Raw genomic sequence first — 12,752 nt, 5'->3', positions numbered from 1 at the left:
CATTTAGCCATAGACCCTGAACAAGCATGCAGCAGATCAGGTACTCTGACTCAGCTGACTGGTTTTACTGGATTAGCTGTATGCTTGTTCCAGGGTTTTTATACTCAGACACTACTTTTGCCAGAAGATCAACAGGGCTGCCAGGCAACTGGCATTGTTTACAAGGAAATAAATATGGCAGCCTACATATCCCTCTTGCCTTAGGTTCCCTTCACTCAAACAATCTAGAATAACGATCTATAAGATATTTGAAAAAAACTGTTATAGATTTGATGTATTTCAGAATATACATACTTTCAGCTTGCTACTCATTCCTCTTCACCCCGAGTCAGACAACCTTCCTGCTAGCTGTGCAACACTTCATAAACACTTCATAAATCCTTATATCCACCTCATCACCTCACCTTCAGCTTGCTACTCATTCCCCTTCACCCCCAGTCAGACAACCTTCCTGCTAGCTGTGCAACACTTCATAAACACTTCATAAATCCTTATATCCACCTCATCATCTTCAGCTTGCTACTCATTCCCCTTCACCCCCAGTCAGACACACCTTCCAGCTAGAGACTGGCAGCCATGATAGGCTATTAGTCAGCATTGAGGCGTGGCTTCAAGTGACAGCAATCACTCTGCATTCCATGCAGCTAAACAGGGTGCTTTTCGGACTAGCTGGATGTGAGAAAACAGCTGTAAGAGCCCTTTCCACTGATTAGTGATGTGAATGCGGCTACCTCGCTGCATCGCATCACTACCACTGCTGGCCACGTCACTTCCGCATCTCCCGATGTGGAAGTGACTGGACGAGACGGGGGGGTGTACGAGAATCTGCAATATGCTGCAGATTCTCGGACCTCTCCCCACACAATGGAAACTGTTCCATTGCCGTGCGTTGGTTTCAGGACAACCACAATGCGATGTGGCTATGTAGCTGCATCGCACCCCATGTAATGGGAACGGACAGTGAAAGACTGGAATTACAGTGGTCTAGTTGCATAACACACGCATTATAACACAGTGTAAACTGCAATGGAGATTGGACGTAGACTTTAATACAAAGCCTGCATGCAGTGAGTTAGATGACATGATCTGTTACAACATAGTACTGTGAACAGGCCCATAGAATGAATAATTAACAAACAAATAAAATGCTGTATAAAGTGCACCTAAAATGCCTTAACAGGTGATTAAGGATTAACCTAATCAGAAGAGGGTCATGAATGGGCATGGGAGATTTTCTAGGTGCTTGGAGTGCCTCTGTTGATTAGTATGAACGTGTTTGTGCCGGCCACTGCCAGTAATCAGTAATGGCCTTGTCTAATAACATAAACCACCTGCAGTACTAGTTCTGAAATCTGAAAGTACTGCAATAGGGGATCAAATTTTCAAAATGTCTACTAACCTCTTGAAGCTGGCTTTGTTAGAAAGTGCTTTCTGTCTGCCTGATGAGAGTCTATGATCTCCAAGTCATATTTAATTCATTGTAATAGCGGAGCACAGTTTAAAGTTGTTCTATTACATTTTCTTATGTGAATTATTGCCTACCTGAATTATTGATGATTATTCTACTTTATAAACCAACAATAACATTTTAATCCTTCTCAAACTGTAAATAATTTACTGTGGGGAGACTCATTAATTGCTATTTTAACCATGGTATATGGTTTCTGTTTGTGGTTGCTTCCATTACACTACTAGCACAAAACGCTTCAATCTTCAGTTATAATTTAGTGGTCATTACTCTCATGATAGACTAATATCATTTCAAAGAAACTGGAATCCAAATCAACAGAGCTGCAACAAAGGAACAATGGAGTGGCTGAAATAATCCTCCATTCACTTATGCCAATATTTAATGACTAGTGGACCTAAGCACGTTTAAAAACAGGCTAGGTCTTCATTGCACATGCGCCTGCCGTGCACGCACCCAAGCAGCGCGCGCCCGCCTGAGCATGCCGTGCACCCCTCCGTTGCGCGCGCACGCCCGCCCGCCCCTTGGCTGTCCGGCTCACGTCACTCCCCCTCACTGTCTCTGCACATGCGCAGAGCGCAGATGTGACACTCACAGGGACACGGGACGCAGAGACAGTAGGGCTTTATTATATAGGATACCGTCAGATACGGCTGTAAAATCTAACCACAGGTGTTGGGACAGCAAACATGGTCTAAATTGTTTTTGGAGGTGCTCAGATCACTAAATGTAGCATCATTAGTCTGTATTTAAATGTGAACCAGCTCTTGCTGACAAAGGATTCCTTCAAACTTCTTACCTGATCACTTATGGACTACTGGTCGCCCCTATTTGATAGTCTGCCTTCTGTTTTAGAACACCATATTATTATGACAGGTTGGGAATCTCATGAGATTTCTTTCATGTAAGAGGACAGAGTAGAGGACAAAGCAAGCATGGCCAGCAAGCATAACCAATAATCCATCCATAGAAATGATGCTTAGCACAAATTTGATTATGCACAAAAACAGACATTTCAGCATTTTTATAGAAAACCTTTATCCATGTGTCTTTGCTATTACTGTAGTTTCCCAGAAATAAGACAGGTTCTTATAATAGTTTTTGCTCCAAAATATGTTTTAGGGCTTATTTTCAGCGGATGTCTAATTTTTCCATCAACATTGATTGAAATATAGTCCTGTCATCACATTCTGGACCATCATCATAACTCTCCACACTCTGAATGACCCACCTGTCCTGCTGCATTCTATTTACAACAGATTTTACTTTTTTACATGTTTAAGGCAACTGCCTGGGCACTATTTAAATGTACTTTTTTATGGATTGTGACTAGGGCTTATATTTGGAGTATCCTAAAAAATCATGGTAGGGTTTATTTTTGGGTTGAGTCTGTTTTTCGGGATAACAGGGTGAGTAAAAATCCTTACAGCCACTAGAAAGGTGCCCTTCACATGTGCAACACAATTGCCCTTAAGAGTCAGATCTCTATGAGTTTTAAGACCTATGAAGCAGCCTACTATACCACCTATTCAGTGCAGAAATCTTGATTGGATTGCTACCGTCAACCGTCATGACCCATATGGTAAACCAAAGTCATCAGAGGTCATACTGGAATGGGTACAGCAATGCTGCTCTCTAGTGTGGTTGCATCTGTTAGGATGCAGAGTAATGCAGCGTGATGCAGAGTAATGCATAGGTCAAGGGTCTACCAGACTCCTGCATGTATGGATCTATGCCTGCATTTAAAAGAATCATTACTTTCCACACTGTTTTGCTGCTAATTATAGCACATACTTTGTTTATACATGTCAGGGGTGAAAGTCTGGGCCTGGTCTAAATCTGGTTGGTAGCCTGCAGGTATACATCCAAGGCATTTTGATACAGTGGACCCTTCACGTGATTTTTTACTTGTGGATTCAACATGTTTAACAAGTAAATGCTGGTTCACCATGAGCTTGCTAGGTAACCTGTAACAGGTAAAGAAATACATGAAATTGTATGTATACTCCTAGCTGACCTAGGAGTAATATATCAACATTAAGAAATCCAGCATCCTTGAAAACTTCACAAGCCTGATGAATGTTGGCAATTAGGCCAGCCTCACACTTGACTGTTTTACAGTTTAAGTTAATAAATGAATGAACTTTGTCCCATTTAATCACTTAGCACTGTCAAGAGAATTTGGAATTCGTGTGGAATGTGAAATCTCAAACAGTCTTGTGAATTTTTACCGGCTGTCGGTTTAACAAGTGTGTCTGGAAGGGGAAATCGACAAAGAAAACGTAGTTGGTGACAGAAACAGCAAGTGTTCCTGGTGGAAGAATATACAAACACATTAATAGTTAAATACAACAGAGGATGGATGTGTAGTTAAACAGATCTGCATTCATTTACACTGACAGGCAATTTCAGCCATAATTACCATAGTGGAGATGCTCTCTTCTTCCTCCTGAATTCTTCTGATTGGTTTGAGAAGTTGTTGGAGTTGTCTGTTATGTCGCGCCAGCTACAACATAACAACGAACCCGTCAAGAACATGTCAGCGTATGCTTCATTGAATGAATGGCACAGCCACTGACTGCACAGCGGCAAGTACCGACATAGCATATATTTAAAAGCAGGAGACAACAAGGCAAAATGGAATACAGCCCCATAGGCTTACATTATTATTAATATTATTATTAGTTTATTGCAAGCTTGCAAGGATAGGGTTATCTCCCTTTTGTGTTGTTAAATGCTGTATGCTCACCATACATTTGTCACTATTACTAAAGCACCTGTATTATGTGTACCAATGTCTGTATTTGTATGTACCCTTGTTTGTTTCCTACGCTGCACATCGCGGTGGAACATGATGGCACTATATGAATGACCATTATTAATAATTATAAAATAGTTCAAATAGTGCCATCCTATTCCGTAGTGCTGTAAAAAGTACAATAGTGGGTCGCTACCATTAATGATACATATCTAGGCAATTGCTGTATATTGTAAATAAAAGAATGTAATTTGGATGCAGGTTTTACTTCTGAGTTTATTTTTGAACATTTTTATCAGTAAAATGGTTAGCTTCATGTTTTTTGTTTTTCATTTTTTTTTACTTCCCACTATTTTACTTGGCTGGAATGCCTATATTTTGTGACTCTTCAACCCTTACTGTTTAGAAAAAAGCCACTACCACTAACATACAGTATTATACAGTAGCTGAATAATAAGAGCCTCCAAACCCGAGGTACAGTTTAGGCTCCCAGATGTAAAGAGACATGAAAGTGCCCAGCATGTGGGTGGACACAGAGATGTACCGTATACTGTATATCATATTTTGTAAAGCACTACGTTTTGTGCATTACACATAAATCATGTTTGCATTATTCATTGTTTGGGGGCTGCAGGGATACAACCATAGGAGAGCAGTCCATGCAACTACTAACCTCCCATCCTTCCTATTCACTTATTCTTGGAATCTCAGGCTGTAAGATTTTCAAGACATTGAAATAGGAAACATATCTTCTAAGGTCTCAATTCCATCATATAAATCCTAATGCATTAGCATTGTATTATGAAATGTAACACCTTGGGTTTGAAGCCTGGTTTTGATTGGCCACTGATTGACCAATTTTACTAACCCCATGTAGAATGAGGGTCATCAGATTTTTAATACTATGAACAGACTATGTAGGTAAACTCTCATACTGCATAAAGGTGGTAATATTGGTCAGAGATTGGCCAACCAAAATTGGAGGTATGTATTTAGGCTTTTTGGGCCGCTCCTGTAGTAGTGTTCCAAATTCAGTAAACTTTGGTAAGATTACCGAACACAGGTAATGCGCTGCAATGGTACAGCTACCTACTTACACAGATGACAGAGTTGCAACGGAGTAATGTGAACATTCTCATACAATTGTACGGGAAGTGCGGTCACATGCATCAGCACACTGTAACGATTGTGGAATTCTCTCCGTGATCAGCGCACAAGGCGTGCGCTGACACGGCGGAAATCCTCCACAAGCGTATAATTTGAGGGAACCCAGCAAAAGGTGCAACGCACCTGTAGAGGGAAATTCCTGTCGGCAGGTGGAGCTGTGGAGTGCAGAGGAATAGCTCCTCTGCCCTGCCACAGACGCCAGACAGGAATTGTACGAAGGGAAGAAACGCAGGGCAAGATAGCCCTGAAAGAGAGAGAGCAAAGCGACAGAGGGTATGCGTGTCCACCAATCTAGTCGCCACCCTGCGACGATGAACACACAACCATGCAGATCAGGTGAGAAGGCAATCGCAGGAGATGGCGATTGCTAACAGCGACACAAGACAGAATAAGCACAGAGGAGGCATGTATGTGTGTGCACCAATCTAGTCACCAACCTGCAACGGTGGACACACAACAGAGGAAACCGAGTGAGAACGCAATCACCTGAGAAGCAATTGTGAATGAGAATGAGCAAAGGGACAGATTGTATGTGTGTGCACCAATCTAGTCGCCAACCCGCGACGGTGCATACACAACAGCAGATATGAAGTAGGAACGCAATCGCGAGAGAGGCGATTGCCAGAGGTGACACAAGGCTACAGCAAGGCAGAGCACGAGAGTAGCAAAGGCACAGCAAATTATACAATGAGAAGATAAGGAAAATAATAAACGCTAACTAAACGCGAACACCGCACTCATTCGCAACAGCGAACGCGTTTACCGCGCGGTCTCCGCGTGTTAAGCACAACAGAGACAAGCACGCCTAACTAACCACCGACAAACACAAAACAAAGAACGCGAGCGCTTGCTTAACAGTTACCTCACCGAGCCCCCAGCAAGCGTTCGTATCAGACAAGACAGATACACGAAAACAGGAATAAGTGAGAGATACGATCCACTGCTCTTTCCGCCAGAGCAAGTGCGATCCAAGTATAGAAACAGAGCGAGCTGGATCCACTGCACTTTCCGCCAGAGCAGGTGCGATCCAAGTACAGCAAGAGAGTTGGAGAGCAGAAGGATCCACAGCCGCTACCGCTAGAGGCTAGTGCGATCCAAGCACGATTGACAGATGAACAGAAGGGCCTACCAGTAACAACCGCTGCTCTGGTTAGTACCCCACAGACAGACAGAACAGGCAATACAAATAATACAATCCTGACTGCTCTAGCAAGGATGCCTAGTGCAGTCCCAGGAATAACTCTAAGCTAATCTTCAAACAATAAGCATGGCTGACACCCCAGGAGTGTTTCACAGGACAAACTGTTATGACCAGCGACGTACTGTGGAATCACATGGTATATATAGAGCCAGCCTACAAAGGATGTGGCTAGGCAATTTGCATGACAAACGTATGCAAATTCCTCAGCAGCAGCAAGCTGCAAAACTGACAAAAGGTCTCTCTTCCAGAGACCTTCAGAATGCAGACTTAAACAGTGGTCAAAAAGCTGCCTGCCTGCGCAGGCAGCCGAGCGGATCATTACACACATATAGCAAAATCTCACCCTTATGGTCAATTTATTGAAATTTGGTCTATTGCTAAAAAAAAACCTCAATGCATAAGTCTCCTGTTCCTGTTCCTGTGTTACTGTGACTTTCTGTTAGTGTGTTAGATAACTCTCATTAGAGAGAGGAATGGAAAACACTTAAGTGTGTAGGTGATCCAAAGAAACTGGAGTGCTTTTTTATTAACTATTATTAGGTGGTAAAATACTGATACTCTTAACTGGGTCATATCAGAACACAGTGCACATTTCTATCTAGCAGTTTTGTGACTGCATACATTTGCACACCTCCAGCATTTGTTTTTTTTATTATAAACACAATGGCTCATATGCAATTAACTTTTCCTCCTTCATTTTCTCTTTAAAATAAAATAAAAAAACCTTTCAGCATTGTACAAGTACTCAAATGTTGGTGAAAAAGTACTATCAAAATAATTTTAAATATTTTCTTGCTTGCTGGGGGTTTAACAGGCGTTTTATGACAAGGTGTGAAAAAGTCACCTAGGAGAAAACTCAGGAGAAAAAAGTGAATTGCATATGGGCCAGGCCGTCTTGGACTAAATACAGATAAACCCTTGATATGGGTGAGCACATGTGCACTACATAGCACAAGCCCAATTCACTAACCTTACAGAAAACCCCACTATGGTCTTGCAGGACTCAGGGGAGAGTAGCAAGCCTTTGTCATCTACTAGCAATACCGTATTTTTCTGACTATAAGACACTCCTAACCATTAGAGGCACCTAGGTTTAGAGGACAAAAAAACAGGGAAAAATATATACTAAACCTGGTGCATCCATGGTGAAGGGGCATGCTCCCTTTGTACCTCATGCCCCCTTGTACCTCTTGTGTCTCCCTGTGTCCTCCTCTGTCCCCCTTGTGTAATCCTGTGTCCCTCATGTGTCCACTTCTGTCCTCCTCTATGCCCCTTTTGTATGCCCCTGTGTTCTGCATTGTCCCCCTGTGTCCTCCTCTGCATGGGCACAGTACAGGGAGTCCCTGACATCACAGCGGGTTGGAGGTTTGTATTGGCAGACGTTCACAACTCAGAAACTCCCTGCATTTGGACTATAAGACGCAGTGACTCTTTTCCCACCACTTTTGGGGAGAAAAAGTGAGTGTTATAGTCCAAAAACTCCAGGTTTGCTGGATTACTTATGTCCTGTCCTCCACCTTTAGAACCTGAATCCCAATTTCTTCCAGCATTCCTCTGTTTAAAAATGTTCCTGCAGTTTTACAGCAATGTTTATGTTACTTCTGCAATCCCCACAGAATTGTAGTGCTTTTGTCTAATATAATTACCGGTAGTACAACATAAATATGCAATGAATAACAGAAACACTGGAAAAAATTGTAAGGAAACAACAATGACGAAACAGCGGAACTAACCTGCAGAGCAAGAATATAAATATTGTGTCCAACGTCACGGGGTGACACATCAGCGTCGCCCCCTTCATCTTCCTGCAGATAGGCTTTTTTGATTACACCCACCTGCCAATCAAACAGAGCCAAAGAATCTGTAATTAATAACCAGGGGGTTGCTAATCTCTACATTAGAAATAGGATTGTATGCAGCAGTCATGGCAGGAGTAGTTATAATAGAGAGCTTTCTTACATCCTAGCATGGACTTACTAATTCCTGGGGTCGCAGGCTTATAAGTATTCTTTCTGCATTCTCACTGTCGTGGCGGCTTTCCATAAGTGCTAATAGCAGCTTTGAGGCATTGTCCTGTAATAAGTCAACATTAAGCAGGATTTAGCAGATGTAAATAAGGAACAGTAACAAAAGCTCCTTCAGTAGTATATTCAATCTCTCTCAGAGTAAATGTTTCAGCCAAAAGAGAAGCCTATGTGCTAAAATATATTTTTTTTTTTCGTTTCTCCCTTTTCTATTCAGGTCATTAGGAGAAAGTCAGAAATAGGCATTTGATTCATAATAACCCAAATCTCCGTTCTGAAATTAATCTGACAATGGAAGCTTAACTGATAGTGGTTACTTAACAAAGCTTTTATTGATTTTATGTATTCTGCACTGGACCTTTTTTAAAGGACAACTGTAACAAGAGGGATATGCCATATTTATTTCCTTTTAAACAATACCAGTTGCCTGGCTATCCTGCTGTTCCTCTGCCTTGTTCGCATGCGTTGCGTTCCGCATGCGTGGCCATCCGCGTTTGTGATGTGAACGGGGCCTTATACTTTCAGCCATAGATCCTGAACAAGCATGCAGCAGATCAGGTGTTTCTGACCTTATTGTCAGATGTGACAAGATTAGCTGCATGCTTGTTTCTGGTGGGGTTCTGACACTACTGCAGCCAAACAGATCAGCAGGGCTGTAAGGCAACTGGTATTGTTTAAAAGGAATACTGGACTGAACATAGACTTTCATAGAAAGCCTGCATGCAGAGAATTAGAATAGCGTAATCAGTTACAACACAGTACTGTGAACAGGCCTATAGAATTGTATGGGCAGTGAGCCGACATGCAGAAATATTCTGCAATGCAACTGAGCACTGTGAACTAGGCCTACGGAATGGTCAATGAGATGCAAACCATTCAGAGTTGATGCAGCATTATGCAAATTGTATGCTAATATATACAGCTTGAATTCTATTGAAAATCAGCACAGTGCAACGCAATAGGCCGTCGATCTACTGCCACTCTCTGATCTATGGGAACTTTTTTTCGTCCTGTCCAACTGTACAATTTTTAGTCAACATCAATCTAAATTTTAATTGATTGGACATGTTGGTGCATAGATTTCTATGGAAAAAGTAGATCGGCACCATCACAGTTATGTTCTTATTTCATCATGATATATAACAGCAAAATTTCAATGTTTTAGAACATTTCAATCCTTTGTCAAGCTCTCTGCATTACTAAATACATGCATACATCCACATTAATTTATATACGACATGACCTTTCTCCATTCACAGATGTATATTTCAAACTGACCAATCATATTGGTCCCCTGCTTTGCACACCTGATGGGCAACAAACGTGAATATGTGAAGTGGGCGTGACTAAGCCATCCCACTCCACAGTCGTGAGCCTATAGCAGGTAGTTGGGGCAGAGCATTCTTCCCACCATTCAGGCTAGGTGGTAACCTAGGTAACTGGACACTGAGACGGAGGCCCACCGTAACACAGCATAATACTACTAAACAAACATAATATACACTGTCATCAGACATCCTTTTCAGCCGCCCTATAGTAGTGCAGAATAAGACGTTTCCCATCAGGTCCACCAAGCAGCGGACCTATATGATTGATCAGTTTGAAATACAGATCTGTGATTTATTTATTTTTTGCTGTAATTTATCACGATGGAATAAAAGAGCATAACTGGGATGATGCTGATGTACATTCTCCAAGTCTTCTATCTGGAATGCTGCCAGACTGTGGCACATCGCTTTATACAGTATTGTGGAGTGCTCCACCACTTGTATTGCAAGGGGCAAAGATTTCTGGCAGATTTGATTAGAGTGATGGAATCTGCCAGGAATAGATGAGTGAAATTGATAAGTGTGCAGCTAACTTTACTCCACTAGTGCATGCTTGTTGTAGGTGTGTGACAGCTGAAGCCCAAACTTTAAGATATAATAAGAATAACATGTCAACCTTCAGATTTCTCTCACTATAGGGTCCCATTAAAAGGGACCTTTTGCATTGTACTAGGAAATGGATATCCTGTAACTTTCTTTTCTGCTATAAAGCATTTTATGGCAAGTGCAAGCCTACAAAGTGTGTGACTATGATGGCTGAGTTGCAAGGCAAGGAATTTACAATTACAAGACATAAAAAAAGTGGTAAACTGATTATGCCAACCGGAATTCAAGCAAGTGAAAATTCTTTCCTATTATGTGGAAGTAAATAAATCTTTCTAATAGCTGAAATTATTTCTGGGCAGGCTATTCTCAGAAGGCTTCTCCAGAGAGATTTTTTTCCCAGCATCACATTACTGTTGCTGGCTGAGAACATCTTTGCATTTACAGATCGGTTGATTTACTAAGTGAGAGTACAGTGAAGGACTATGGATTTTAAATTGTGTGCTATAAGGTGGCAAGCGTTCACAAACCTCATGCCAGTAAAACCACATAGGGCACACAATGCACGGCAGATTTAACGGTACCTACACAAGTTGCAAAGCGTGCATCCATATGCATCCATATGTTCTGATTCACTGTGGAATCTTAATGCATGATTGCATGCATTTCTGCGTATTTGTGGTGCCATTCCATTCATTAGAAATGAATCGGATTTCAACAATATTAGGGAAAATTGCAAAGCAGTTCGTCGCAACAGCCACCTACATTGCCCACAGTGCGGACATGGATGAAAACGTGACCTTAAAGGGACACTTTAGCCAGGAATAAAAAATCAGTTTTACTTGCCTGGGGTTTCTACCAGCCCCCTCCAGCCATCCCGTGCCCTCGCAGTCACTCACGGAGCCTCCGGTCCCCTGCCGCCAGCTAGTTTCACTTTAGATGACAGGCCCTGACAGAGAGTCGGCGGGGTTTCTGCCCCTGCCCTGTGAGTGACTGCAAGGGCACAAGTTGGCTGAAGGGGGCTGGTAGAAACACCAGGAAAGTAAAACTGATTTTTTATTCCTGGCTTATGTGTCCCTTTAAACACTTTTCTTCCACAGCACTCAGTACACATGTATGATTTCAGCATGTTTGTTGTAGGCACATAAAATACCAGCACAGAACACTGACTACACTTAACGTCTAGCTATTGGCCAAAGAGTTGTAGTGATGATAGTGATAACCCCACCAAAATCAATGGAGAATGTTGTGAAGATTTGTCGCTAAAGCAAGGATAGTGACAATCCATGTGAAATGGCCCTACAAGCTTACAACCAGAGTTATATGAGGTGTGGCTGAATAGCTGTCAGGGCAGAAAAGGGTTTAGTTTCTCAACAATATTTATGTACAGCACTGTTCTACATTAAGAATGGTAAATGTCCAAAGCTTTACTCCAGTTTAGTACTAAAATCCACATATATCAAATCACTCTCATTTATTAAGCAAATGCTATTAATATAATCCTTCAACTTTAACATTTAATTCTTATTAAGAAAACATTTGAAATTAAGTGCAACAGTATATTGCTTTGTTCATTTCGAAGAACAATTGTTCTTCATCAATCTTCACCATTCATAGCATACGATCCAATTGTACTGTCCATTGTTCAGGAGATTGTAACGGTAATGGGCACCATAAGACTATGGTAGGGATTGGTTTGTTAACTTATGCCATGTGCTGAGCCAAGCATTTACACATTTATCAGTATGAACTAAGCCTTAGCTAATAATATCTTCATAAACCGGCACCACCCACATGTTGCTGAAATAGCAGAGCACATCTTTAAATGAAACTGTATATTTAGAAATTTGGAAGCTACAGAGTCATGTAGTACCACAAGTGCTATACTGTACCTTGAGCTGTAAGACAAGGTCCATCCGAAATACACACAGAGGACTGATGTCATTTAGAATTAAAGCTGTGATGATGTCAATGCCGTTGGAGTCATGTGTCACTATACAGGTCTGTAAAACAAGAAATCCAGTGAATGGCAGCAAATGTGGACATTTCCATTTAACACAGTCTCTATACGGAATCCTATGGTATAACTATTTTACACATATTCCCAGTATGCTCATAAGACATAGTGGGGTGTTCCTCTGTGGGAATAAAGATTCAGAGAAAATTATAACCTCCATCAAGCAAGGAGAGAAAATGGTTAGAAACCCACAAACAGAATCCTATATATTACAGCTTATTTGTCTGTAGTCTGTTGAACGATGTG

The 12,752-nt window shown here is 41.5% G+C and overlaps 1 protein-coding gene across 5 annotated transcripts in view; it reads right to left on the bottom strand.

The window, feature by feature from the left end:
• The window catches only part of ITPR3 (inositol 1,4,5-trisphosphate receptor type 3), a 357,611-nt gene that overhangs the window by 80,733 nt on the left and 264,126 nt on the right, over nucleotides 1–12,752 (bottom strand). For all 5 annotated transcript variants that reach the window (XM_068269377.1, XM_068269380.1, XM_068269378.1 and 2 more), the window contains 4 exons: nucleotides 12,382–12,492; nucleotides 8,572–8,667; nucleotides 8,328–8,429; nucleotides 3,891–3,974 (listed from right to left, as the gene is read on the bottom strand). In XM_068269377.1, the coding sequence (XP_068125478.1) occupies nucleotides 3,891–3,974; nucleotides 8,328–8,429; nucleotides 8,572–8,667; nucleotides 12,382–12,492 (393 nt within the window). The remainder of the gene's footprint in view (nucleotides 1–3,890; nucleotides 3,975–8,327; nucleotides 8,430–8,571; nucleotides 8,668–12,381; nucleotides 12,493–12,752) is intronic.

The sequence above is a fragment of the Hyperolius riggenbachi genome, chromosome 2 (assembly GCF_040937935.1).
Source record: "Hyperolius riggenbachi isolate aHypRig1 chromosome 2, aHypRig1.pri, whole genome shotgun sequence".
Classification (NCBI taxonomy): domain Eukaryota; kingdom Metazoa; phylum Chordata; class Amphibia; order Anura; family Hyperoliidae; genus Hyperolius; species Hyperolius riggenbachi.
Note: the sequence above shows the minus strand (reverse complement) of the source record. Positions and strands in the feature narration are given on the sequence as shown.